This window comes from Aythya ferina (genome assembly GCF_964211825.1).
Source record: "Aythya ferina genome assembly, chromosome: 29".
NCBI classification, from domain to species: Eukaryota; Metazoa; Chordata; class Aves; order Anseriformes; family Anatidae; genus Aythya; species Aythya ferina.
This window is the reverse complement of record NC_140326.1, coordinates 688,135-714,870: the sequence shown is the minus strand read 5'-3', so window position 1 is coordinate 714,870 and position 26,736 is coordinate 688,135. Positions and strand designations below refer to the sequence as shown.

At 70.1% G+C, this 26,736-nt stretch overlaps 3 protein-coding genes across 6 annotated transcripts in view; all 3 read right to left on the bottom strand.

The window, feature by feature from the left end:
* The window catches only part of GATAD2B (GATA zinc finger domain containing 2B), a 36,117-nt gene extending 31,780 nt beyond the window's left edge, over positions 1 to 4,337 (bottom strand). The window contains exon 1 of the mRNA XM_084500398.1: positions 4,246 to 4,337. The gene's annotated coding sequence lies outside the window, so the exon portion shown is untranslated. The remainder of the gene's footprint in view (positions 1 to 4,245) is intronic.
* Positions 4,338 to 5,053: 716 nt separating this feature from the next.
* DENND4B (DENN domain containing 4B) lies at positions 5,054 to 16,602 on the bottom strand. 3 transcript variants are annotated; one of them, XM_084500392.1, is made up of 26 exons: positions 14,489 to 16,601; positions 14,159 to 14,411; positions 14,003 to 14,072; positions 13,513 to 13,682; positions 13,194 to 13,435; positions 13,036 to 13,102; positions 12,900 to 12,958; positions 12,661 to 12,805; positions 12,380 to 12,461; positions 11,574 to 11,674; positions 11,258 to 11,473; positions 10,352 to 10,497; positions 10,124 to 10,263; positions 9,915 to 10,038; positions 9,596 to 9,802; positions 9,377 to 9,505; positions 9,158 to 9,284; positions 8,896 to 9,066; positions 8,453 to 8,820; positions 8,246 to 8,353; positions 7,986 to 8,161; positions 6,801 to 7,185; positions 6,613 to 6,721; positions 6,364 to 6,529; positions 5,613 to 5,677; positions 5,054 to 5,501 (listed from the first exon to the last, which is right to left on the bottom strand). In XM_084500392.1, exons 1-26 carry the CDS (start codon positions 16,193 to 16,195, stop codon positions 5,356 to 5,358), a joined length of 5,679 nt encoding a protein of 1,892 aa, XP_084356518.1. In that variant the 5' UTR covers positions 16,196 to 16,601; the 3' UTR covers positions 5,054 to 5,355. The 3 variants fall into 3 exon arrangements, with proteins under 3 accessions (XP_084356518.1, XP_084356517.1, XP_084356519.1); XM_084500391.1 differs by having other exon boundaries at positions 8,453 to 9,066; positions 14,489 to 16,602; XM_084500393.1 differs by having other exon boundaries at positions 8,453 to 9,066; positions 12,380 to 12,555; positions 14,489 to 14,916.
* A 1,149-nt stretch (positions 16,603 to 17,751) lies between these two features.
* CRTC2 (CREB regulated transcription coactivator 2) lies at positions 17,752 to 26,061 on the bottom strand. Of its 2 annotated transcripts, none has more exons than XM_084500395.1 (14): positions 25,876 to 26,061; positions 23,701 to 23,802; positions 23,449 to 23,565; positions 23,253 to 23,314; positions 22,234 to 22,302; positions 21,263 to 21,366; positions 21,131 to 21,160; positions 20,945 to 21,024; positions 20,661 to 20,710; positions 20,295 to 20,539; positions 19,481 to 19,926; positions 18,980 to 19,249; positions 18,683 to 18,863; positions 17,752 to 18,591 (listed from the first exon to the last, which is right to left on the bottom strand). In XM_084500395.1, exons 1-14 carry the CDS (start codon positions 26,044 to 26,046, stop codon positions 18,383 to 18,385), a joined length of 2,136 nt encoding a protein of 711 aa, XP_084356521.1. In that variant the 5' UTR covers positions 26,047 to 26,061; the 3' UTR covers positions 17,752 to 18,382. The 2 variants fall into 2 exon arrangements, with proteins under 2 accessions (XP_084356521.1, XP_084356522.1); XM_084500396.1 differs by having other exon boundaries at positions 20,945 to 21,009.
* Between the last annotated feature and the right edge of the window lie 675 nt (positions 26,062 to 26,736).

The window sequence follows — 26,736 nt, the reverse complement described above, 5'->3', positions numbered from 1 at the left end:
GGCTTCGATCCGGAGCAGCACAAAATGGACGGGGCCGGGCAGAGCGGGCGCGGGAGCGAGGCGAGACGCTCGCTGCGCCGAGGCTGCGTGGAAAAAAGCCCCCGAGGCTCTTTATAGACTCCTCTGCGCCGTTCTTAGGTCTAATTTTAGAGAGGAGGCTTGGAAGCTCCTCTCCTCACACCCTCACATTTGTGTGGCACTCGAATTCCAACACGGATGCGAGTCTTCAGAAGGATTTCGGGCATATTCTGGATACCGCTACCGCCAGTAACCCGATCACGTTCCACGGCCAAGGACTGCCATTGCCAAACGAATCGGGACCCGAAGTTTACCATTATCTCCCCTTTTTCAACACCATCTCCTAGGTAAACCCTTCTTTCCGAGGGCTGCTCGACAGCGGCTAGAAACGAGGTGCCCCAATTGCAGGAAAACCAAGGAGGCCGGGGAGGGAGGGAGGGAGCCCGGCAGCAGCCCCCACGCGCCTTTCCCACGGACGGGGGAGCTTCCCGAGGGCTCCGCGTGCAGCAAATCAACTAAAAAGCACCTCGCAAACCTCACAGCATCGAGAAGAGCAGCCCGAGATAACCGCTGGCTCCGATTTGAGAGCACAGGACAGAAGCAGGGGGCTGGGGAGCCACAACAAGGCAGCCCCCGGGTCTCGGGGCAGCGTTATCGGCGCGTGGGGCTGAGCTCTGCTGGGAAAGGCAGCGCCTCTGCACAGGGCTCGCTGCCCCCGTCCTGTGGGTCACACAGGGGAAAAACGAGCATCCAGCCCAAAAGTGCTCCTTTTTTCCTAGGGACACAAGACCCCGAGGCCATTCCTTCGGGTTTCTGGCACCGGAATGGGAGACAGCAGGGCCGAGGGATCCTCTGAGCACGAGGATCAGCCTCTGCCAGCCCCGTTAAGCAGGACGAGGCACCTCTCTTTGAGCACAGCGAGATTTCGAGTTTTCCTTTCAGCTCGAGGTCCAGAAAGGAACAGAAAAACGGTGCTGCCAGCCCCGCTACGCCGCGCACAGCCCCGGCTGCTCCCCCAGCACCATGAGCACTGAGGAGCTCAGCGTGCTCCCCGCCAGCTCCCAGCCCTGAAGGTAAATCGGGACGGCTCCGTGTGCCCCAAAACCTCTCACCTCCTGCGTGCTGCTCGCTGCCAAACCCGGGCTCTTCTCCTCTCGATTCCCTGCAGAGAGCGAGGCTGAGGAGCAGGCGAGGGGCACCGCTGTGTTGGGGGCAGCGTCCGTGGAGACGCCGCAGCTCCGGGGCCGCGTTCCGGAACCTCGATGTCACTGAGGGGCTGAGCACGACCCCGAGGGGCTCAGCTCACACTTAAAGCCCCAGCTGTGGGGTAATGCCCCTCAGCAACCTGTTCCAACTCCATCTCCACCAGTAAGGACGTGGCCGAAGGAGCCGCTCCCCACCTTGGTGGCCCGATGGATGCTGAGCAGCACCGCTCCCCGCTGTTCTTACTGTGTCTTGTTTTCTTTCCAAACAAAATTCCTTCAAAAAGACCCCAAAAAAAGCCCCTGAGGCAGCTCCCCGCTGTCGCCCATCACCTGCGGGGCTGAGGCAGCACCCCACCTTCATTAGTGCTGTTCCCTTAATGACTCATTTGCTAAGGCCCAGCCTGGTGTCCCCTGCCCCTGAGAGCCTTCACCAGGTTTTGGGCGAGCCGAATCGCCTCAATTCCCCCAAGCAGCCCCAAAGAAGCGGCCCCGAGCCTACCCCTAAGAGAGGAGGGGAGGAACGAGGAGCCATTGCCCCACAGCTCACCGCATTGCACCCAGCTGATGCAAACCAAGCTCCAGAGCAGCAAGAAACACCTCAAGCCCACGTGCTGAGCAAGAAAAAAAAAACCCTACAAACCAACCGGGCCGCCAGAGGAAACCCCGGAGCCCCGGGCACAGCCCCACACGGCTCCCCGCGAGCCCTGGGCTCATTCAGGGCTCGCCGGCAGCCCCCAAGGAGCCGCGGGCTGGGGGAAGCGAAGGGATCCTCAAATTGCAGCCGCACGCCGCCTGCGCGGCCAGAAAACTTTCTGCTCCATCTTCCAGCGGCCGGTCCAACGCCGGGAGGCTGCAGCAGCATGTGGCACTGCCTGATAGGTTGAATTTGTCGGCGAGCGAGAGGTGGATAGCTTTACGCCGGGATTAGATTTATAGCCAATCTTTTTTTTTTTTTTTTTTTTCTATTTTTTTTTTTTTTTTTTAAAAAACAGCAGCAGAAACATTTCGCCGCCGCGCCTCAGCCCCGGCGCGCTGTGCAGCCGCAGGTTCGGTGCCCCTCAGCCTTTTGCAGACAAAAAAAAGAAGTCTCTCCCCGGATACAGCCGGTTGTAAAAAAAAAAAAATGGGGATTTTTCCCCCCCCCCCCCCCCCCACATCCCCGGTTCTCGTTATTGCCACCACGTTGCAGGAAGCCGAGAGCAGCCCTCACAAGCGAGCGGGGTGTGGGATGTGACACGCCGGGACGCAGCCCGGCCCTGCCAACCCCCCCGCGTTGGACATTTTGGGGTCGGAGAAGGGATGGCAGCCCAGAGAAATGATAATTAATAGGAAAAAGCAATAAAAAGAGCCTCATCCGATCAGCTTCCCTCGAACACGAAGGGAGCAGCGAGGGACGAAAGGCACCGAGCGAGCAGAGCCAGGGAGCACACCTCGTTTCGAGCCCTGCACATCCCAGCGGCTCCTCGCCACCCCCTCGGGGGAAACCTCTGGCAGAGGAGGCGCCTTCAGGAGCAGCCCGGGCTCTGCTCCCATCACCGAGCACCCCTCCCGGTTCCCCCCCCCACCCCGTTCCCGGTTGCCGGAGCCCCGGAGGCGGCGGCGAGGCGCAAGGAGCCCGGCAGGCGTCTCGGAAGAGGAAGCGGGGCCCCGGCGGGCACGGGCAGAGCGCAGCCCTGCAAAGATGGATGCTCCCCGTCAGCCGCACGTCACGCTCGGTTCCGCGCCGCCTCGTGACTGGGAGAAGCGCCGAGGCTCAGCTCGCACCGAGCCCCCCGCCACCGGGCTCCCGGTGCCCAGCGGTGCCCAGCGGTGGGTGACGGCGGCTCCGGTGTGACCGGGAGGAGGAGGAGGAGGAGGAGGAGGAAGAAGGAGCGAGCACGGGGGAGCCTCGAGGGGATCAGGCCCTGCTCCGCCGCCGTGCCGCGGGCACGGAGCCAGCCGGGGGCACGCAGGGACCGAGCGGCACCGAGGAGCAGCCGGGCTGGGTAAAAGCTGCCCGAGAGCGAGGGACCGAGCCCAGCGGCTCCCGGTGCCCCGGGGGGAGCGGGAAGGGGACCGGGACCTGGGGGGGGGGGGGGGGGCGGCCGCCGAGCCCCAGTTGGCTCCGTGCGGCCCCCGCCACCCGCACCCAGCCCCCCCCCCCCCCCACCGCGAAGCCTCCCACTCCTGCTCCCTGCAGGGACTCAGCCCCCCCCCCCCTCCCACCCACCCTCCCCTCCCCCTCCGGCAGCCTCGAAAAAAATAAAATTAAAATAAAATTAAATAAAATAAAAAAAAGGAAAACCGACCCCAAAAGCCATTTGGGAGGGGGGGATGGGGGGGATCTCGGCGAGGCGGCGCAAGGGAATCAATCGGATCGCGGCCGTACCCTGCCCACCCCCTACCTTACACCGGAGGAACCCCCCCGGTGCCCCCCCCCCATTCCCGGTGTCCCCCTCCCCGCCCCCCCCTCCTCCTCCAGGCGCGTCCCGGAGCCGCGGGGCGAGGAAGGCCCCGGGGCTGCCCCCCCCCGGCCGCGCCCCGACGCCCACCCCGGGACTGGCGGGGCCGGGGGCGGCTCCCGGGGCCCCCCCGCTCGGTGCGAGACCGGAGGGGGCGGGGGGGAGGGGGGGGGTTCCCCGGTCGCGCCCCCCCCCCCCGCAGAAGAAGAACGGGGGGGGGCGGGGAGGGGGTGCGGGGACCGGGGGGAGGCGGGGGGGGAGGGGCACACCGGGGGGGGGTTGGGGCACCCCGGGGGGGCTCCTCCCGCTGCCGCCCCCCCCCCCCCCCCCTCCCGGTGGCGGTACCGGGGGGCGGGTCCCGGCTCCCCCAGCCCCGCCCCAACCCGGGCCCGGGCCCCGGTTCCCGGTGGGGAGCAGCAAGGAGCCGCCCCTCCCCCCCCCACCCCCCCATCCCCCCCCACCTCCCCCTCAGGGCCGCCCCCTCCCGGTGCCCCCTCCCCCTCCCGGTGCCGGTCCCGGTGCCCCCCGCGGCCCCTCCCCGGTGCCCCCCCCCGCTGCCGGTGCCCCCCCCCCGGCCTCACCTGGCGCCGCCCCGGGGCTGCGGGGCCGAGCGGGGCCGGGCCGGGCCGTGCCGGGCGGAGCAGACGCGGCGCCGCCGCCAGCAGCCGCCGCGGAGCGCAGCCGGCACCACCACAAACAATGCCGCTGATTGGGCAGCGGACCCGCCGCGCTCGCCCCGCCTCCCGACCCCAGCGACGACGCCCATTGGCGCGGCGCGGTGAAAGACGGACAGGCCGGCCAATAGAGAGCGGAGGGCGGCGCGGAGAACCCGCCCGGCGCTCCTCACTGGCCGGCGGGGGCGGCGATTGGCAGGCGGGGAGACCAATGGGGAGGCGGCGAGCTTCCCCGCGGGGCGCCTTTAATGGGTCCCGGAGCCTGCACATCCGGGCACTCCGCCGGCCGCCTCCAGTGGCGGCGGGCGCAGCCCCCACCCCCCCCCCGCTCCCCGCGGCCTTTCGGCCCACGGCGGCCGCCGTACGGCCCGCGGGGCCCACGTGGCGCCGCCCGCACGTGCCCGCCGCGACGCCGGGGGGGGGCCCGGGCCCGGTAACGGGGCTGAGCCGCGCCCCCCCCCACGCATCCCCGCCCCCCCCCACGCATCCCCGCCCCCGGCCCGCCCGGGCCCCGGCGCCAGGCCCCGGAGGCGCGGGGCCTCCGCTAGGCCTCAAGATGGCCGCCGGGCGGCGACGCTCTGGCTCGGCGGTGCTCGTCTCTATGGTACCGCCGGGCCTCACGGTACCGGGACCCCCCCCACAAAAAAAAATAAAATAAAATAAAAATAAAATAAAATTAAATTAAATTAAATAAAGGCGGCGTTGGAGGCAGGCGGAGAAAATACTGAAGCGGCTTTATTTACACAGCCGGGCCCCGCGGGGCGCCGTATTGCACAGTGCGAGGGCGGCCCCCCCCCGCCCCGGGACACCCCCCCCCCAAAAACCGGCCCTGAGGGGGGCTGGGGGGGCGCTGCCAGCCTGGGGGGGGGGCAATAAATAAATAAAAATATTTTAACGCGGATGTACAAAACCTGCTTTGGGGGGGAGAGGGGGGAGCGCGGTGCCACCCCCCCCTCTCCAGCCCCATAAATTGGGGGGGGGCTGCGGGGCCGGATCGTGCCCCCCCCCCCCCCGGCCCTAACACTCCAGGGTGGCCCCGAAGCTCTTGCGGCAGTCGATGGCTTTGGAGCTGGGGGGCTGCGCCCGCCGCCGCCGCAGCTCCTCCTTGCCCAGGCTGCCCGCCAGCTTGGCGTAGGCCGACTTGTACTTCTTGTCGAAGGCGGCTATGGGGATGGGAGGGGGACAAGGGGGGGGTCAGCATGGTCACGGCCCCCCCAGGACCCTCCTTGACCCCCCCCAGGACCATCCCTGCCCCTCCCCGTATCGCCCCGTACCGATGTCCGTGTGCTCCCGGCCCAGCGCCGCCAGCATCAGGAAGAGGATCTCCCGGTAGATGCTCCTGGGGGGGGGCAGAGAGGTGAGGGGGAGGCACGCAGCCCCCCCGGGGGGGTTAGGATTGGGTTGGGGGGGGTTAGGGTCGAGGGGGGGTGTTTAGGATTGAGGGGTGGGTTAGGGTCGAGGTGGGGGGTTAGGATCAAGGGGGATGTGTTTAGGATTGAAGGGGGGGTAAGATCTGGGGGGTTAGGATTGAGGGGGGGTTAGGGTTGGGGGGGGTGTTTAGGGTCGAGGGGGGGTGTTTAGGATCGAGGGGGGGGTTAAGGTCAAGGAGGGGGTTTAGAGTTGAGGGGGTGTTTAGGATTGGGGGGGGTTAGGGTTGAGGGGTGTGTTAGGATCAAGGAGGGGGTGTTTAGGGTCGAGGGGGAGGGTTAGGGTCAAGGGGGGCATTAGGATCGGGGTGGGGGGTTAGGGTCGGGGGGGGTGTTAGGATCAAAGGGGGGGTGTTTAAGGTCGAAGGGGGGTGTTAGGGTTGAGGGGGGGTTTTTAGGATCGAGTTGGGGGTAGGGCTGAGGGGGGGGATTAGGATCAAGGGGGGTGTTTAGGATTGGGGGGGTGTTTAGGGTCGAGGGGGAGGGTTAGGATCAGGGGCGTGTTTAGGGTCGAGAGGGGGGTTAGGATCAAGAGGGAGGTAGGATCGAGGTGGGGTATTTAGGGTCGAGGAGGGGATTTAGGGTCGAGGGGGGGTACCTCTGCGTGTGCCGGGGGCCGCCGTGCGCGGGCGGCGTGTCGAGGAAGAGCGCGATGGCCTTGTGCACCTCGCTCAGCCCCACGTGCCGCAGCACGGCCTCCAGGAAGGCGAGCGAGAAGGGGTGCTCGCGCTGCTGCCAGGCCTGCAGGCGGCCGGGGACGTTACCTGGGGGGGGGGACGGCAGGTCAGGGCGATGGGGGCGGCACCCCCCGACTCACCCTGACCCCCCCTGAAGTAAAACAACTCACTGTGAAACCTCCAGAGCACGTAGAGCGGGGGGACGCTGTCGGGCTCGGGGACAAGGACATCCCACAGCAAGCGCACCCCCACCGTGGTGGTGGCATCGGGCGGCTGCACCTACAGGACACAGCAGTGGGCACCGAGCCGGGCAGGACCCCCCCAAATTCCCCAAACCCCCCCTACAAGTCCCCATTACCTGCGGGGGGGCCGCCACGTGCTGGGAGCCCAGCAGCAGCCGCGGCAGGTTACTGGGCAGCCCCAGGCGCTGGAAATACCAGAGCAGGTTCCAGTAGAGGATGGGGTGGCTGTCCACCAGCGCCGCCTGCGCCAGGCACTCGCTGCCCTCGTTCTCCACCAGGCTCTCCAGCTCCTTGCGCAGCACCAGCGGGCTCAGGTAGGCGAAGGCCACCCGCTCCTGCCGCCGCGGAGGGCCCCGCGCCGCCCGCTCCTCGCAGCCGTTGCACAGCCCCGGCGGTGGCCCCGGTTCGGGCTCGGCCTCGTCCAGCGCCAGGCAGCGGTGGCGGTCGCTGAGCACCGGGCCCTGCGCGGCTGGGGTGGGCACGGAGCTGTCCTCGGGCCCGCTGAGCGGGGAAAAGGGGGTTAGGGGGGTTAGGGGGGTTAGGGGGGGCAATGGTGGGGTGGGGAGGGGATGGGGTGGGTGCACGGGGGTGGGTGGCGGAGGAGGGGAGGGCAGGGGACGGCAGGGATAGAGAGGGGACACTGGGAATGGACGGGGGGACAGACAGGGGACACCAGGGATGGACAGGGGACATCAGGGATGGGTAGGGGATATCAAGTATGGACAGGGGACACCAGGGATGGAAGGACAGGGGACACCAGGAATGGACAGGGGACATCAGGGATAGATACGGGACACCAGGGATGGTCAGAGGGACAGACAGAGGACACCAGGGAAGGACAGGACTTCAGGGATGGGTAGGGGACACCAGAGATGGGCAGGGGATACCAGGGACAGGCAGGAGACAGCAGGGATGGACAGAGGACGGACAGGGAACACCAAGGACAGGCAGGAGACACCAGAGGATGGAAGGACAGGGGACACCAGGGATGGGTAGGGGACACTAGGGATGGCCAGAGGGACAGACAGGGGACACCAGGGACAGACAGGGGACTTCGGGGATGGGTAGGGGACACGAGAGATGGACAGGGGACACCAGGGACAGGCAGGAGACAGCAGGGATGGACAGGGGACACCAGAGGATGGAAGGACAGAGGACACCAGGGTCGGATGGGGCCATTGGGCCAGCAGAGGGGATGGCGGGTAGGGACACTGGGTACAAAGAAGGGACACAATAGGGCCGCAGAGCGTTTTCCCCAGAAGATGGCAGGACAGGGGCCACCGAGGACGCGGGGTGCCCACCTGGGGGCCTGCTGGAAGTCCAGGATCTCGATGCTGAGGAAGGGCACGAAGGCGCGGTCGCAGAAGGGGCAGGTGGTGTTGAGGTTGGAGTCGTCCGAGGTCCAGCCCGCCATCACCTCCTCGTCGTACACCAGCGAGCCGCAGCCCTGGCACCGCGAGCAGCTGGACAGCAGCACCTGGGGGCACCGCCGGCACCGTCAGCCCCCCACGGACCCCCGGCCGAGCCCCCCACCCTCCTAGCACCCAGCCCCCACGCTCACCTCCACGGCGGGGGGCTCCTGCGCCACATCCCCGGGGGGCTCCGCGGCTTTGTGGCTGCCCAAAGACGTCTCCGAGAAGTCGAACTCGCTGCCCAGTGAGACAGAGCTCTGCGGGGACACACGGGGACAGGGGCACAGCCGTGACAACGCTGGGACAACGGGGCCACCGCCGCACCCCAACACCAGCCCGGAGAGGGGGGGGGGTACCTCGGATGCGGTGGACTCGGGGCGCTCCCGGGGGTGCAGCAGGGTGTCCATGGGGCTGCGGCGCTGGGGGGGGTCCCGGTCCCGCTGCTCGGTGCCGCCGCCGTCCCGGGGGCCACCGTGGCCCTCGGCAGCGTGCCGGGGCGAGGGTCGCTTGCCGGGGGACAGCAGCTGCTGCAGCTTGGCCGCCAGCCCCCGCCGCGGTGTGCCCACGCTCTCTGCGTCCCGCCGGCCCCCGCTGGGTGCCCCCCCTTCATCCGCCCGCTCGCTCTCGTCGGTGGCGAAGCTGACGTCCGACAGGCTGCCCTCGGCCGAGGCGGGGGCCGTGTCCCGCACCCGGGGGGGCTCCGGCGCGCCCAGGGCTCGCAGCACTGCGGGGGGCAGAGGGGGCGGTGGAGGGGTCCGGGCCCCCCCCGGCGCCCCTTGCCCGGCCCGGCCCCACTCACTCTGTCCGACGCCGGCTTCCAAAGTGGTGGTTTCGGCGCGGGGGAAGCTGAGGCTGCCGCTCTTCACCAGCTGGGGGGCCGCGGGGGGGTCCCGCAGGCTGCGGCCGGCCCAGGTGGTTTGGCGCTGCAGGGCGGCGCGGGGCCGGGGGGGCGCGGGGGGCTCCTGGAGCTCTGCACGGGGACGAGGAGGGGGTGGCAGCGGGGGTGACAACCCCGTCGCCGTCCCGTCCCCCCCCCCATTTCTACAGCCCCCCCAGCTCACCTGCCTGCCGCTGCCGCTGCCGCAGGGGCTGCCGAAACTGCGCCGCCCCCAGCACCACGTTGCGCAGCTTGGCCCAGCGCAGCCGCCCCCCCTGGGTGCTGGCCGGCCACTTGCTCTCCAGCACCGCCTGCCACGGGGACGGAGGGGGGACACGGGGACACGGTCAGGACCCGGGAGGGCCCCCTCGGTGCCCCCGCGGTGCCCCCCCCGTGCTGTCACCTTGTTGTAGTATCCGTAGGTGATGGTGTTGGGGACGATGCCGGCGCGTTTCATCTCCAGCAGCACCCGCACCGACAGCACGGGCTCGCCGTACTGCCCGCACAGCTGCATCAGGATGCGGTAGCAGACCTGGGGGGCAGGCGTGGGGGGGGTCAGAAGCAGCCCAACCCCCCCTCACACCCCTAAATCCTCGTCCCTGCAACGTGGGGGGGTGCCTACCTCGTCGGGCAGCACCACCTTGTGCGTCTCCATCTTGCGCAGCACCTCGTAGGCCAGCTGCAGCGCCCGCACCTTGGAGGGGGCGGCGCGCACGTGGGTGGGCAGGTAGATGAACCACAGCCCGTAGCAGTGCCCCAGCAGGCACTTGGCCCACATGTCGGGCACCCCGAAGTACTTCTGCGCCACGCGCTGCGCCACCTTCATCTCCTGGGTGAGGGAAGAGGGCGGGTGAGTGTCCCCTGGCCCCCTCCCCGGTGGTGCCGAGCCCCCCGGGGGCACGGCGCTGAGCGCGGTGAGCTCGTGGCACCGCCGACCCCACCTGCTTGGTGCGGCGTGGGGCCGGGCTGCTGGGCGCACTGCTCCGTGCCTGGCACAGCTGTGCCATCAGCAGATCCTGCGCGGGCTCCAGCAGCTCAGGGCGCAGCGTGGGGAAGCCGTCGTAGCTGGGGGGGGGGCACAGCTCAGTGGGGTTTTGGGGGGTTTTGGGGGGTTTTGGGGGGTTTTAGGGGGTCTTGGGGGGGGTCTCACCAGTAGGAGGCGGGCAGCTCGCTGCCGTCGGGGGCGGTGGGCTCCTCGGGGGGCATGATGAAGACGGTGTGCTCGCTGCCGTGCGAGTCGTCCAGCTCCATCAGGGGGACGTCCTCCGGCTTCTCCAGCTCCACCTGCACCTGGGGAGGGGGCGGCGGCGTCACCGTGGGCTGCAACCCCCCCGCCACACCTCCCACCTCCCCCCCGGGACCCCCTGCCGGGCCCCACCTTGTCCACGCAGCTGTCGAAGAACTCGAGGCAGGTGTAGCGGTCGCTGGCGAAGGAGCAGTCCTCGATGAACTGCGTGAAGAGCTGCGTGCGCAGCAGCTGCCCGTAGAACTTCTGGTAGGCCCGATCCCGAGACTTCAGGAAGCCTGGGGGGGGCACCCCAGGGGGGGCAGCGGGGTCAGGGCCGTCCTGACATCCCGCCTGGACCCCCAAAATGCCCCTCGCCCCCCCAGATACCCACCAAGCTCTCCAGCCCCCCACCAACCCCCCCAGATGCCCACCAGTCCCTCCAGACCCTCACCGACCTCTCCAGCTCGCAGCCACCTCCTCCAGGTCCCCTCCGAGCCCCCCAGACCCCAACCAACCCCTCCAGACCCCCCTCAACTCCTCCAGACCCTCACCAAGCCCCCAGACCCCCACCAACATGTCCAGAATCCCACTGAACCCCCCCAAGGCCCCCCACCAACCTCTCCGGAGACCCCCACCAACCCCTCTAGATCCCCACCAAGCCCTCCAGACCCCCACCAAGCCCCCCAGGATGCTTCTCATCCCCCCAAGACCCCACCAAGCCCCCGAAACATTCCCCTCATCGCCTCCAGACCCCCACCAAGTTCCCCAAAAATGTCCCTCATCCCCTCCAGACCCTCACCAAACCCCCTAAAGATGCCCCTCAGCCCCTCCAGACCCCCCCTGAGCCCCCCAGGATGCCCCTCATTCTGTCCAGACCCCCACCAAGACCCTAGGATGCCCCCCATCCCCTCCAGACCCCCACCGAGCCCCCCCAAAATGCCCCTCATCCCCTCCAGACCCCACCCTGAGCCCCCCAGGACTCCCCTCATCCCCTCCAAACCCCCCCCACCGACCCCTCCACCTCCCCCCTTTCCCCCCCCACAGCCCCGCGCCCACCCTGCAGCAGGAAGAGGCTGGCGGTCTCGCGGCTCTTCTCGGGGGGCGCGGGGGCGATGGGCTGCAGGAAGGAGCGGTAGCCCTTGAGCAGGCAGGCCATGAAGCGCAGGAAGGCCGCGCGGATCTCCAGCTCCAGCTGCTTGCGCCGCCCGTACACCAGGTCGTAGTCGGTCAGCAGGAACTCCAGCGACGCCTCCTCCACCGGCTTGTTGTACACTGCGGGGGGTGGGGGGACACACGTAGGTGCCAGCCCCCCCCGGGTGAGGCCCAGCGCCCCCCACCCGAATGTGTCCCCCCCCCCCGTGTCCCCGCTCACTCTCGTGCAGCTGCTGGGACAGGCTGTGCAGCGAGGCCAGCAGCACCTTGCAGGGCCGGCGGGGCAGCGCCCGCGGGGACAGCAGCTTGCGCTCCTCGCTCCTGGGGGGGACAGAGTGGGGGGCAGCATCGCCACACACCCCCCACCCAGTGCCCGGCACCCCCAGCACCCCGTTGTCCCAATGACCCCGGCACCCCAACACCCTGGCAGCCCGGCAGAGGGCTCAGCACCCCCCAGCCTCCCCTGACACCCCCAGCACCTCCACAACCTGGCACCCCCGGCACCCCAAAAACTAGTACCCCAACATCCCCAGCACCCCCAGCACCCCAAATCTAGCACCCCAACATCCCCAGCACCCCAACAAATAGCACCCCAGCACTCCAAAAACTGGCACCCCTACACCCCCCAGCACCCCTAGCACCCCATCAGCCCCAGCACCCCAAAACCCCAGCACTCAGCACCCCAACACCCTCAGCACCCCAACAAATAGCACCCCAGCACCCCAAAAACTGGCACCTTACACTCCCCAGCACCCCAACAGCCCCAGCACTCCAGCACCCCATCAGCCCCAGCACCACAAAACCCCAGCACTCAGCACCCCAAAACCCCCAGCATCCCAACACCCCCATTTTCCCAAGCACCGCAGCACCACAGCACCCCAAAACCCCAGAACTCAGCACCCCAACACCCCGACACCCCCATTTCCCCAAGCACCGCAGCACCCCAAAACCCCATCCCCCAGCACCCCCATCCCCCTCCCCAACCCTGTGGACGCCCCCCCCCCAGCCACGGCCGCCACCGCTCACTGGAAGATGTTGTTGGTGTCCAGGTCGACGAAGATGACGTCCTTGGGGGGCTCGTGGAGGTCGAAGTAGCTGGAGTGGATGCCTACAACGAAGGGCACGGGGGCACTCAGCACGTCAGCCAGCGCCAGCGGGCACAGCGGGATGTAGGGGCACTGCCAGCGCAGGGGGAAGATCATCTGGGGACAGGACAGGGCGGTCAGCGCGGCGCCACGGGGGGCACGGCGCGGCCGGTGACACCAGACCCCCCCCCACGCACCCCCCCAATAACCCCCGGCACTCACCGAGACCAGGGCTTCGCCCACGCTGGTGAGCACGTCGGGGCGCAGCGAGTGGATGAGGAGCTTCTGCTCGGTCAGCACGGCCACCAGCAGCGTCACCGCGTTGTCGGCACCCAGGTTCTGCAGCAGCGTCAGGAAGCTGGCCCCGCTGCGGGGACGGGGACGGGGGCGCGTCACCAGGGTGTCCCCGGGGGTCCCCCGCCACCTCCCCAGCTCCCCACAACCTCCACGGCTGTCCCCACCTGAGCGGCAGCGGGGAGGACACGGGCTGGCACAGCAGCAGGTTGTCGTACGGGGACATCTGTGGGGACAAAGGGGGGGACACGGTGAGCCGGGGGCGCGCCGGGCACCGCGGGGCACACGGGGACGGCGACGCACCTGCACCAGGATGCGCGGGCGCTGCGGGGACGGGAAGGGGACGTTGTGCATGAAGTGCGAGATGTGCCTGCAAGGGGGGGGACACCAGGGCGGCCGGTGGGCGACGGGGTGGCACCGGGGGTCCGCGGGGCCACCTCCCCGCCCTGCCCGGCGCTCACGTCTCCAGGGGCAGCACGTGGGGCCCCGAGATGGAGTAGCGGTAGATGAACATGAGGAACTTGCGGAAGACGTCGAAGAAGGGCCAGTGGGAGAGGACGCAGATGCTCTTGCGGGTCTGCACCGAGCGGCCGCCGATGGGTCTGCGGTCCACCACGCTCAGCAGCCCCAGCCGCAGCCGCTGCTTCTCCGACAGCCGCTCGCGGGCGAAGGCTTCGTGGAACTGGATGGCGGCCCCATAGACCTGCGTGCAGAGGGGACGGGGAGGTCAGGGTGCGACCCCCTCCCCGACGCCCACCCAGCCCCGGATCCCCTCCTCACCTTGTCGCCCGAGGCGCCGGTCAGCACGAAGGTGGAGAAGACGGGCAGGGGGTACTTGGTGTCGGCCGGCCAGCTCTCGATGGTGGCCCCCATGGGCAGGCAGAAGACGGGCACGGACTCGGGCAGCGGGAAGGACTCGCTGTCCTGCTCGGGGTAGCGCCCCAGCAGCCCTGTGCCGGCACAAGGACGGCGCTGCAGCGGGGGTCCCCTCTCCCCGCGCGCACGGAGGGGCAGCAGGGCAGCGAGGTGCTGCCGAGTGAGGCTAACGGCCATAAATTGAATGAATCTTCCCCAAATTGAGGCTGTTTCGCCTGCGGTGGTGGCCGGGGACCACCTCCCACCCTCACCTCCACCCAAACCTTTCCCATCCCCACCTCATCAAGAAGCATGAGAGCGGTTAGGTGGCGAAGGCGAAGCCACCACCAGCTCCCACGCAAGCCCGTGACCCCCAAATCCCCAGTAAACCCCCCCAGCCCGCAGCCCCCCCTACCTGCTTCGTACACCAGCGTGTTGGCCTTGGCCATGGCGATCTTGTAGCACAGGAACAAGGCCGGGCCCCACTGCAAGGAGAGAGCGCGGCGGGTGAGCGCGGGCGGCATCCCACCGGGGAAAATAGGAGGGGAGGGGTCCCACATCCCGCGCCCACCATGCTGGTGTTGAGGTTCTTGTCCACGCGGCAGAAGGTGTGCGGGGTGCTCTCGCCCTTGCTGGGCATGATGAGGCAGATGTCGGTCACCCCCAGCGCGTTGTGGCCCTGGGGCTCGGCCGCCCGGCGGTACACCAGGAAGGTGCGCTGGTGCCCCGGGCCCCCCGAGTTGAGGTTGGCCGAGCGGCTGTAGGGCGTCGTGTCCAGGATGGTGTAGCCCGGCTTGGGACGGTCCTTCCCCTCGTAGTGCACCCTGCGGAGAGAGGGGGCGGTGAGAGGGAGCCGGGGGAGAGCTCAGGGACCCCCCCCCGGGGGGGCGCGGGGACGCACCCCAGCTCGATGAGGGGCAGCTTGTCCCGGCCCCGCTTGTAGCAGATGAACATCTGGGGGTTGTTGAGCAGCCCGGCGTTGAGGTCCACGGGGTGCCCCGAGGTGGTGGTCTCGATGCAGGTGAAGCCGTGCGGCACCTCCTCGCCCTGCGAGCGGATGATGATGGCCACGTCGGTGATGGGCTCGCTGGGCCGGGCCGGGCGCTGCTGCTGGGTCTCGTCCTCCAGCGGCCGCGAGGCGTCCGTCAGGCCGGCCACCACGAAGTAGTCCACCAGCTGCGGGGGCTTCTCGTCCGACATGGCTCACGGCATCTGCGGGCGGGCGGCGGGCAGCGGCACAGCTCGCACCTGGACCCCCGCCCTGCCCGAGGGACCCGCTGGTGCCGTGGGGAGCCCCCCCCACCCCTCGGCCGCGGGGCACGCGGGTGGCGGAGCTGACGGGGCGAAAGCGCCGGGGACGGGAAGGGAGGAGGCTTCCTGTTTGCCGGTCACGCTGCGCCGCGAGGGGACGGGGAAGCTGGCACCGACGGAGGGGCTGGGGCCGTGCCCCCACCCCGAGCACAGCGGGACGCCCGGCACACGGAGATGGGGGTCCCGGGGGGCGGTGGCGCAGCCCCCCCGAGGCTGGGAGCTGGTCCCCACGTCCCCACGCTCGCCCCGGGGTGGCTCGTGCGCCGCGCTGCGTAGGGTGGCTGGAAAGGGGAAGGAAGCGGGCGACGAAGCTCTGAGCTGTGGGGCTGTCACCGTGGGGGGGCCACGCGGCACCAGGGTGTGACACCGGGCAACGGGAGCGGTCCCAGCCCCGCACACGCACACCCGGAGCAGGAACCGGAGCAGCCACCGCATCCCCACGGGACCCGCGACCCCAGGGCAGGGGGTCCGAGGACACCCCATTAACTGGGGGGGGGCACAGCCAGCAGCCCCTGCGTGGGCAAGGGGCGGCCTGGCCCTGTCCCCATCCCTGTCCCCGGGACCCTGGGGACCTTGGGGACCCCGAACCCGCCGGCTGCCGCCCGGGTATTTTTAGCCCAGCGCCGCGTGATGACGGCCGGGCTGCGGCGACGCAGGCTGCCTCCCGATTTAATCTCCTGCAGCTCAGCTCAGTGGGGAGGAATCGGCCACGGAGGGCACGGGGACCATGCCCCCCATCGCAGCCCGCCCACCCCACAGCGGGGCACCCCGCTGAGAGCCCGCAGGAGACACCGGGGGCCCCGATCCTGGGGTCTCCCAGCCCCGAGGGACCCCCAGAGCCCCGGGGCAGGACCCGGTCTCTGCCAGGGGGGAGCCTGCCCCATGGGGCGTGGGGACCCTGCCCCCCTGTGTGCCCTCTGCCCCACAGCGTGTCCTTTACCCCATGGGGCCGGCAGGGTTGCAGCACGCCCCACGGCCGCCCCATGCCGGGCAGCCTCCCCGCACCTGCCTCGGGCTGGGAACAGTGGGATGGAAACGGGGCATTGGGAAACCAACGCGCCCTGACAGCCCTACACACCCCACAGCGGGCCCTATGCACCCCGTAGCAGGCTCTGTGCATCCCACAGCTGCCCCTATACACCTGTAGCAAGCCCTGTGCACCCACATCAGGCCCTATGGACCTTTTGACAGGCTCTGTGCACCCCACAGCTGCCCCTATGTCCCCACAGCAGGCCCTACAGACCCCACTATGCCCCCTCCAGCACACCCTGTGCACCCCACAGCTGCCCCTATACATCCATAGCAGACCCTATGCACCCACAGCCAGCCCCTTGGACCCCTCAGCGGGCCCTGTGCACCCCCAGCTGCCCCCCGGCACCTATGGCAGGCCCTACGGACCCCATAGCAGGCCCTATAGCCCCCTGAGCTGCCCCTCTGCACCCCACTGCAAGCCCTGTGCACCCACAGCCAGCCCCATAGACCCTATAGCAGGCGCTATAGCACCCCACAGCAGGCCCTATAGCACCCTATAGCAGGCCCTATAGCCCCCTGGCAGACCCTACAGACCCCCCAGCGGGCCCTATGCACCCCATACCAGTCCCTATAACCGCCTGGTAGGCCCTACAGACCCCACAGCAGACCCTATAGCCCCATAGCAGCCCCTACAGACCCCACAGCAGGCACTAGAGCCCCCCATAGCGGACCCTACAGCCCTCTGGCAGCCCCTACAGCCCCCCGGCAGCCCCCCCAGACCCCATAGCAGCCCCTATGCACCCCAGAGCAGGCCCCACGCCCCCCCCAGCGGGCCCTACACCCCCTATAGAGCCCCGCGCCCCCCAACATCCCCCGTGCCCCCCAGCGCCGCCCCCACGGCCCCCGGGGCAGCCCCCCCACGGGCCCGGTGCCCCCTCCCCGGGTCCCCTCCCGGGCCCCCCCCCCCCGGTACCTGCGGGCCGGGCCGGGGCCGCCGCGCTCCAACCGGGGCCGTTATCGCCGCCCGGCCCCGCCGCCGCCGCCACCGGCACCTGCCGGCCGGGAGGACGATCTGCAGCCGCCGGGACCCCCCCCCCCGGAACGGGGAACCGGGACCCCCCCCCAAGGAGCACCGGGAACCGGGACCCCCCCCCCCACGGAGTCCCGGGAACCCTCCGCCCCCCGCCGGGGTCCCAAAGGCGGCAGAAAGCTCCTGGGGATCCCCCTCGGGACGCAATGACCCTAAAGGTGCCAGGGCCCCCCCGGTACCTTAAAAGTGAGGGGACACCCCCAGACCCCCCCCGGACACTCATGGGACACCCCCAGCACCCCAAAACCTCATGGGACACCCCCCAGCCCCCCCAAGCCCCAAAACTCATGGGACACCCCCAGCACCCCAAAAAACTCCCTGTAACCCCCAGCCCCACCCCCCCAAAACCCAAAGCACCCAGGAGCCCCAAAACTGCCAGGATGCTCCCAGGTCCCCCCCCCCCCAGCACCCCAAAACTGCCAAGATTCCCCCCCCCCTTCCAGACACCCACAAAGTTGCCAAAATCCTTCCCCCAAACACCCCCAAAATCGCCAGGAGTGCCCCCACCAACCCTGCCCCCCCAGCACCCCTAAACTACCAAGATTTCCCCCCCCTCCAGCTGCCCACAAAATTTCCAAAATTCACCCCAAAAATTGCCAGGATTGCCCCCACCAACCCTGCCCCCCCCAGCACCCCAAAACTGCCAAGATCCCCCCCAGGCACCCCAAAATTGCCAAGATCCCACCCCAGCGCCCCATTATCCACAGGGACACCCCCCCCCAAGTAGAGGATCCCAACCGCCCCACCCCAATTAGAGCCCCCCCCCCCCCTAAATCACCATCAGGCGGAGCTTTTAATTAACATATAATATATTTTAAAAAATAATAATAATAATAAATCACTCTGGCTTCCTCCTCGGCGGGGGGAGCGCGGTCCTGGGGCCCCCGGTGCCTCCCCCCCACCCCCTCACCCTGCCGCCGGGGCCGGGACCCCCCCGCGCGCCCCGCCGAGGGGCCCCGAGTGGAAGTGCTGTGCCCACGCCCCGGGGGTCCCGTGGGGCTGGGGGGGGGGGTCTGGGGGGTGCATACGCGGCGTAGCGGGGGACGGGGAGCGGAATTTCTCGTTAAACATGATGATTAGCCGGGAAACAACACCAAACCGGAGCGCCCCCCCCACCCCAACACCCCTCCCTGGGCTCTACCTATATAGGGTTTATGTACAGCCGCCCTCGGCCACGCCGGTGCTGGGGGGGGGGCACTGAGCCTCCTGCCCCCCATTGGGATATAGGGCTGGCCCCACAGCGCCCGCTGTAGGGCTGGGACCCCCCCTCCTGTTATGGAGAGGAAGTGGAAGGAAAAATAAAACAAAAAAAATAAAAAAAAAAAAAAAAAAAAAAAAAAAAAAAAGAGGGGGTGCTGTGTGTGTGTGCGGGGCGCGGGGGGTGGGGGGCAGCCCGGGGGGTGGGGGGCAGCCCGGGGGGGGTCACTGCAGGCGGTCGGTGCGGAAGGAGTCCTCGACGGCGGGGTCGGTGAGCAGCGCGTAGGGGTCGCTCAGCATGTGCAGTCCGTCCAGGCTGAGCGGTTCGATCTTCAGCTCCTCCTCCAGCCCCAGCGCCGCCGCCTCCACCTCGAAGCCCGGCACCCCGGCCAGCGCCGTGGCGATCTCCTTGGAGATCCCGGGCGGAGAGTCCCCTGCGGGTGGAGGGGGGGGCGTCAGTGCCGAGCGGGCGAGGACCCCCCCCAAATCGCTCCTCACCTCCCGTCCCCGTCCCCCTGCACCCACCGGTGAGGATGATGTTGGGCACGGGGCCGTGGCGGCCGCAGTTGCTCAGGTTCTGCCGGTTGAGGACGTGGGGGTCGTAGCTCTCGCCGGGGGGGGGCGGGTACAGAGCCCCCAGCTCCTCGGGGAAGGCGCCGCTGTTGTTGTTGCCCGTGGGGCTCTCCCCCATGCCGAACTGCTCCAACTGCGGGGAGAGGCCGCCGTGGGGCTGAGCCGCCCCCAAAAACCCCTTCCCCGAGCCCCCCTGACCCCGTGTGTCCCCCCCCCAGCCCCGTGTCCCCCCCCATCCCAAGCACTCACGCTGCTGATGCCGAAGTCGCCCAGCGGCTGCCCCAGCGGCGGGTGCTGCAGGGGGGCGTCAGGCTGGTACTGGGGGGCGTAGGGGCGCTGGGCGGCCGCGCCGGGGGGTCGCACCGCTGGGGCTGGGGGCAGAGGCGGCTGCGGGGGGGGCTGCTGCAGGGTTTTCTGCCCGGGCTGCGGCTGGGACGGCAGGACGAGGCCGGGCTGGCTGTAGGAGTACGGCGGGAGGCGCTGGTCGGCCGGCAGCTTGCTGGTGTCCAGGGGCACCCCCTGCGAGCAGAGCGGAGCCGGGGGTCAGCGGGCGCTCCCCCCCCGTGCCCCTCGTTCCCCCTTTTGAAGTTTCGGGGCGCCCGGCACCGGCCGGGATAGATGGGGGGGGGGGGGAAACGCTCAGCGGCCCCCGACAGCCGAGATGAGGATGGAAAGGAGACGACAGAAAGGAGGAGGCGGAGGCGGGCGCGCGCGGCGCGGGGGCCGGCGCGGGCGATGGACCATGCATACCTGGGTGATGGAGGACAATGTGGGTGACATTGTTGGTGAGAACTGTTTGGGGTGCTGCCTCCTGGAGTCGCCACCCATTGGGAGGGTGAGGGGGCTGAGCGGGACCCGTCGGCGGGGCGAGGTGCTTATGGACGCCTGCACCATGGGGTAGGAGGAGGCGCTCAAGCCGGAGGGCAGGCTGGGGTTGCTGGGGGAGGACTGCATGGGCTGGCTGCGGGGGGACGTGGGCAGCGAGGGGTTGCTGAGCGAGGAGGAGAGCGAGGAGGGCAGGGACTGGTTGGAGAGCGAGGAGGGGATGGAGGAGCTGCTCTGGGAGGACTGCAGCGAGGGGTTGCTGAGGGAGGACTGGAGCGAGGGGCTGCGCAGGGAGGCCTGGAGGTTGGGATTGCTAAGCGAGGACTGCAGGGACGGGTTACTCAGGGAGCTCTGCATAGGTGAGGTAAGTCCTGTGGGGACAAAAAAGAAGAGACAGCGCCGTTACCCACGGAAGGGCCGCCCGCCCCCGGCTCCCCTCCCCGGGCTGGGCCAGGCTGGGGGCTCCCCGGCTGCCCCGGATGGGATGGAAGGTGACGGGAGGAGACCACAACGATGGAGACAGCGACACAAACACACACGGCCCGGGCACGGGGGGGCTCCCTCCGGGACCACCTGGAGCTGCCGACCTCTGCCATGAGCCGGGGCTGCCGGCTCCAGGCACGGCACCGTCCCGGTGCCAGCCCCAGCACGGGGACCCGGAGCCACGCGGGCCGGGCAGCACCGGGCCCCGGGTCCCGGCTGCGGCGTCCCCGAGCCGTGGGACGGGGCCGGCGCTCACCTGGCGAGTCGTAGCCGGTGCCCAGCCCCATGCCCCCGCTGATGCCCAGGTGCGTCATGGTGTTGGCCAGGTTGCTGGTGCTGCTGCCCCCGCTCAGGCTGGGGTAGGCGCTCTCGTCCGGGTCGAGCGGGGTGGGCAGCGGCGAGGGGAAGTGCAGGTTGGTGAGGTCGGGGAGCGAGCCCCCCGTGTTGAGGGCCGAGGGGATGAGGGGGACGTTGGCAGGCTGGTCCGGGGATGGGAAGATGCTGAGGGGGGGGAAAGAGAGACAGGGAGAGCTCAGCATGGGAGCGCCGCCGCCTCCCGTGACATCCTCCAGCCCCCCAGCCCCAAAAACCCCGGGCCGGGGCTGCCCAGCCCTGCACTTACTGGATCCCAGGGACTTCGCAGGAGCGCGGCCGGGCCGAGGACGAGGAGAGCTGTGAAATCAGAGAGGAGGAGTGAAACACGGCCAGGATGTTTATGCCCCGCTCCCCCAGCCCGGGCCGGCCGTGGTTTGGGGGCAGGAAGCAGACTGCGGGCCCCGGTGTCGCAACGCTCCCCGGCAGGAAGCAGGCAGGGGCAGGGGACGCGGCGGCGGTGGCGGCTTCCCCACGGCCCCCCCCCGGCAGCAGAACGCAGCCCCCCCCGGGGGGAAGGGGCCCGGCACCCACCTTCTTGGTGTCCCAGGGCTTGAGCGAGTGCTTGTTGTCGTCGAAGCTCTCTTCGATGGGAGGCACTTGGAAAAGAAAGACTGGCGAGGGGGAGCAGAGGGTGAGGGCAGTGCGGGGGGCGTCCCCCTGCCCCGTCCCATCCCGTCCCCCCCCGCCGGGCTCAGCACCACCAGGGCAGGCTCTTACCTTTACTGTCCGCGTCCCCGTCCAGAAAACCTGAAAATAAAACCCAAACGGGAGATTTTCAGCAGGAGGGGACGGGCGCAGAGACCCCCCCGCGGGGTAACTCGGGGCGCTGGGGGCAGGGCAAGGACTCACCGCTGCGGCGGCCGGGCTGGGGGGCGCCCTGCGAGGGGCCCAGGTAGGCGTCCTGGGGGGCCGGGTTCATCACGCTGGTGTGCAGCGCCGAGTCCGAGTTTGTTCTGCCAGGAGGAAGGGGCGGCCGTCAGCCGGGCACGGGGAAGCACGGGACGGGCACGGGGGGGCCGCAGCCGGTGCCCCCGAGGGGACGGAGGGACGGGAGGAACGAGCGCCGCTCCCGCAGCCCCCTGAGACCACCCATAGCGCGGACACTGAGCCCTAAGCGGGGCTGCCCCCCCCCCACGCGATGCCCCAGGTGTGTGACGGCGCCCCCAGCCCCTCGCCCTCCTCCTCCGGGCTCGGGGGCTTCCTCCCAGCCCCATCTCCTCCTGGGGGAGCCTCTGCCCGCTCCCGGGGTGGCTCCGGCACCGCAGCGAGGGCTCCGCAGCCCTCGCACCCCTCAGCGTGGGAGCAGCAAGGAGGACGGGCACCCCCCCCCCGTGCCCCTTTGTCCCCCCTGGGGGCCCTGCCACCCATTGTGCTCCCAATTAGTTGGCCCGAGGCAAACGAGCGTGGGGAGGGGCTGGGAGAAGCTGCCCAGGCTGACGGGGCGCCCCGGCACCGCACAACGGGGACATTGTTCGGCGGCCGCGCAGCTGGGAGGCAGGAAGCCCCCCCCCCGGCCGCCCATGGGACTCGGCCCCCACCCCTGTGGGGCCCGGCTGGGGGGCAAAGAGCTCCTGGGACCCGGGGAGGGGGCTGCAGGGAGCCCCCACCCCACCAGGCAGCGAGGGTTGGCCCCAGGGAGCGCGGTGCCCTCGGGGATGCTGCGGGAGCACGGAGCCCGCAGAGGGACCGGGACCACCCCATCGGGGCAGCCTGGGGACCCCGACCCTTCCCTGGGGGGCTGCGCCCACCCTGGGGGGGGCTGGGGACGGGTCAGAGCTCAGGGCAAAGGCGGGGAGAGAAGGGAATCCAAACTCCTTCACCTGTTGAGAGCTGACGGCAGCCTGAAGAGGTGGCCCTTCTCCATGGGGAGGTTCCCCCAGGGCATGGTCCTGCCAGGGGAAAAACAGCGGGGTTATGGGGGGGGCGCTGCCCCACGGGGCCCCAAAACTCACCCAGCAGCCGGCTCGTGCAGAGCACAGCTCCCCATTTACACCCCACAGCCCCCACGAGGATGGTGAGGCCCCGCAGAGGGAGAAACCCCAAAGGCACCACAAGGGCCAGCGCTGGGGGACCCCGAGCAGCCCCCCCCTCCTTGGCCCTGGGGAAGGAGCGAGGAGCAAGAGGAACCCGAAGGAGGGGAGCCCCCCGACCTCCTGCTGGGGGCTGTAGGGCCTGCTGTGGGGTTCACAGGGCTGGCTGTGGGTGCACAGGGCTTGCAGTGGGGTGTGCAGGGGCAGCTCAGGGGGCTGTAGGGCCTGCTATGGGGTCTGTAGGGCCTGCCATGGGTGCAGGGGGGTGGCTGTGGGGTTCATGGTGCAGCGGGTCTGCCCCAGGAGGCGCAGAGGGCACCGGGGGCACGGGATGGGGCCGGGGCCACGGACCCGGGCCGAAGTTCACGGCACGGAGCGGCTCTGCCACCGCAACCCACGGCCACGGCTCGGCCCCAGGCCGGGGAGGAGGAGGAGGAGGAAGGAGGCAGGAGGCAGGAGCTGTGCCGGGCACCAGGAGGAAGGGCAGCCTGGAAAACGAAGCCCTGAGCGAGCTCCGAAGGGCTGAGCTGAGCCCAACAGGCTCCAGAAGCACCCAGGAGGGACGGAGCAGAGCCAGGGGCTGCTCTGTGCCCAAATCCCCACCGTTTCCCCCTAAAAGCACCCCCAGGGGGGCAGCGCTGTGAGGAACCGGGCAGGGCAGAGCTGCTCCCGCTCCCCCAGTGCTTCCCAACCTCCCCTCGCAGGGGGAGCCACCCAAATCCTCCCGGCCCTGCCTGGCCCCGGGCACGGCACCGAGGGGGCTGCAGGCAGGGGGCAGAGCTCCGGGAGCAGCTCCGTGGGGTCTTTACCTCCTCCAGCTGGGCTCCGGCGGGGGCGACAGGTAGGTGGGGCCGTAGGGCGAGCTGTCGATGTGGGGGGCGCGTTAAGGAGCCAACGGGGGCGGCCGAGCCGAGGGGGCGCAGCCCGACCCCAGGGAGCAGTGGGGGCACGGGGAGCGGGGCAGGAGCCCGGGAATAGGGCCGGGGGGGGGCTGCGAAAGGATATCTGGCGCACGTAGCGGCGCAGGGGGGACATCATCCGGCGCGGGTCCCGCTGCACCCTCTCCACCAGGCCGTGGTGCCGCGTGCTGCGCGTCGAGTCCAGCGGCGAGTGCAGGGGGCCCTGCGGGGAGGAGAGGGGGCAGGATCAGAGCCCGGGAGCGACCGAGGGTCCCAAATGGACCCGGGGGGGGGGCGAGGGGGTTACGAGGAGCCATCCCCTTGCCCCTCGGTGCCCCACGGTGCCCCATCCACTCACCTGGAAGTCGGAGACGCCGCTGCCGATCTGGTTGACGTTGGGCAGCGAGCCGCTGTAGTAGGGGCCCCGGCTGTGCGCCAGCCTCAGCTTCTGCGCCTGCAGCTGGGCCGCCAGGGGAGGGGAGAGAGGGGAGAGGAGAAAGGGGAGTCAGGGGGGGCCGAGCACCCCCAGCCCCGCACCGTCCAGCGGGATTAGGACCTGCAAAAGGGGCAGGGCCGCCAGCCCCCGCCGCCGGGCGTTCTGCTGGCACCGCAGCGGGGTCAGGGCGGCCCCACGCCCGCCGCCGGCCCTGCTCAAGGCCAGGGGAGGCCGAGGGATGGAGCCATGGAAACCACAGGCGGGAGATAACCGGGAACGGCTCGGCCCAAAGGGGTCCCCGCAGCACCGGGCGGCCACCAGCACCCCCAGCGCAGACCCCGACCCCGGGGCTGTGGGGCCGAGGCGCAGCCCGGTGCCGGTTTTCTCCTCCCGGTGTGCTGGGAAGGGGCTGAGCCCCGCCGGGAAGGCCGGGATCCCTGCTCCCAGCACAAATCCACCGCCCCGTTGGGACCCGGAGCCGCCCCAGCACACGCAGCGTGCCCAGCGGGACCCCGGGAGCAGCCCAGAGGAGGCTGCGGGCAGGAAACCTGCAGCAGCAAATCCCCGGGCTTAAGAGCAGCGAAATCCAGATCCAGGGAAAAAAAACAAAACAAAACAAAATTAAAAAGCAACAGCAAAAAAAAAAAAAGAAAAAAAAAAGGAGATTTAGCCAACAGCTGGCTGCGCTGGCACCGCGGGGCCTTAAGGTCCTGGGATCCTGCTCCGGCCGCGTCCCTGCGGGGGCCAAATGGGGACGGACCCAGGAGGAGCCCACGGGTGCTGGGGGAGCACCAGGAAAACACCAGAGGGGCCGCTGCCGACCCCGGATCCGCAGGGACAGCAGCTGGAGCAGCCCGGGAGGAGGTGGCAGCTCCCAGGGGACGCGGAGGGGGGGGCCGGGGCCCGGCTCTAATGCGGGGCCAGCGAACGGGGCTGCCCCGTGCCCGGTGCCCGGCTGCGGAGGGAGCGAGGAGGACAGCCCAGGCGCCTCCCTCGCGGCCCCGCTGCACATTAACCAGCTGTTTGCTGTGCAAACACCGCCCGCCGCCCTCCAGCCCCCTCCCAAACCCCGCGGGGCGCTGAGCGGGGCAGGATGGGACCCAACGGGGCAACGGGGGCGGCTCCTGGCCCACAGCCCCGCGAGGCAGCCTCGGTTCCCCGGGATTGGGGTCACCGGGGGCGGCCGCCTCGCCCGCCCCGGGGGTCTCCAGCCCCAATTTTGGAAAACCCCGGGGGTTTTGCCCCGTTTTGCCCCATTTTCCCCGAGCCCGGGGTGCCACGAGCAGCGCCGCCGGCAGCTGACCCGCGGCCAGAGCCCGTTCCCGGTGGGGCTGGCGCAATCCCCAGCGGCTCGGTGGGGCCGGTGCTGAGCGAGGCGCGGAGCAGAGCCCGGTGCTGCCCCCCCGGGGGGGGGGACACGGCTCCTTCGGTCCCAAAAAACGGGAATTTGGTCCCCCGGGGGGCTGCGAGCGGGACCCCTGGGACACGGGGCAGCACCGGCCCCGCCGAGCTGCCTCTGAGCATCCCCGGGGATGGAGCAGGCGCCGCTCCCGGGGGGGGCACCGGGCCCGGGGGGGCCTCGAGCGGCCGCTGCCGGTGCCTGGGGGGGAGCCGCCACCCCCGGGACCCCCCCGGGGCTCGGCCCTGCCCCGGTTCGGGGGTGCCCCCGGCCCCACGCGCGGCGGTGGCGGCCACGTGCGGCCCCGCGTGGGTGAATTCTTGATTATTTTGGTAAAAAAAATCCATAATTCACAATTACAAACACACCGAGGGGAAGGGGAAGCGGGGCCGGCGGGGAGCTGCTTCCATCCTGGGCCCCCCCCAGGCCCCTCCAGGCCCCCCCAGGCAGCGGCCCCGCTCCCCCCCGGGCCCCCCCCACCCTCCCCGGGCCCTGAAGCCCCCGGTACCCCCCCGGTACCCCCGTTAAACCCCCGTTCCCCCCCCAATCCCCCCCTCACCCCCCTTCCCTCCCCCTCCCCCACCCCGCTCCCCCCTCCCCCGCCCCCCCCGTGCCCCCGCTCCCCCCCCCTCCCCCCCCGGTCCCCCCCCGGTGCCCCCCTCCCGGTCCCGTCCCGCATCCGGCGGGGCGTCGCTCACCCGTGTGGAGCAGATCTCCATCATCACCTCCTCGAAGGCCGCCGTCTCCTCCGCCTGCCGCTGCTTCTGCAGCGCGATTTTCTCGCTGAACTTCCGCGGGTTCGAGGCCCCGGCGCCGGCCGAGGAACCCGCACCGGGCCCGGGCCCGGCCCCCGCGCCCGCCGCCGCCATCTTCCCTGCTCGGGCCGCTCCGGCCGCCGCCGCCGCCGCCGCCGCCGCGCGGGGCATGCCGGGGAGGCGAGTCCGCGGGCCGGGCGCCGCCGCGGGGCGGAGTGGGCGGAGGGACTACGATTCCCAGAGGCCCCCGCGGCGCGGCTGTGGGGGGTGATGGGAAATGGAGTCCCCGCCCCCCGGGGAACGCCCCCGCGGCGCGCGGGGCGGGGAGGGCGGAGCTGACTACAAGTCCCGGCGTGCACCGCGGGACGGGGAGGGGAGGGGCGGGGGGGGCGGGGTCACCCCTCCCAGCCCGGAACAGAGCCCCCAGAGTCCCCCCCCCACCAGGAACCCCCCAAAATTGGGGCCCGAGCCCCCCCCAGCCCCAGCCGTGCCCCCCCCATCACGGCCCCATGCAGGACCCTCCCCAGGAGGGGGCCCCGCGGCTGAGCCCCCCCAAATTCCCCCCCCCGGCCCCATTCGCGCCCACCCCCCACAGCAGGGGGGTCCCACGGCCGAGCCCCCCCCCCAAACCCCCCCATCCCATCACAGCCCCACTCAGGAGCCCCCCAACGAGCCCACGAGGGGGTCCCACAGCCCAGCACCCCCCAACCCCCCCCAAGGCCCCACTCACGACCCCCCCACGAGGGGGGGGGGGTCCCACAGTGGAGCCCCCCCCCAAAAAAAATCCCCCCCAGGCACAGGACA

Coding starts and splice junctions, on each gene's coding strand:
- CRTC2 (XM_084500395.1), bottom strand. CDS start 26,046: ATGGCGGCGGCGGGCGCGGGGGCCGGGCCCGGGCCCGGTGCGGGTTCC. Junction 23,803..25,875: donor TGGAGATCTGCTCCACACGG/GTGAGCGACGCC, acceptor CTGGCGGCCCAG/CTGCAGGCGCAGAAGCTGAG. Junction 23,566..23,700: donor GCGGCGTCTCCGACTTCCAG/GTGAGTGGATGG, acceptor TCCTCCCCGCAG/GGCCCCCTGCACTCGCCGCT.
- DENND4B (XM_084500391.1), bottom strand. CDS start 16,195: ATGTATAGGGGCAGCTGTGGGGTGCACAGGGTGTGCTGGAGGGGGCAT. Junction 12,806..12,899: donor TCCTCCCCGCTGCCGCTCAG/GTGGGGACAGCC, acceptor CCGTCCCCGCAG/CGGGGCCAGCTTCCTGACGC. Junction 10,039..10,123: donor GAGCTGCCCGCCTCCTACTG/GTGAGACCCCCC, acceptor CCCCCCCCCCAG/CTACGACGGCTTCCCCACGC.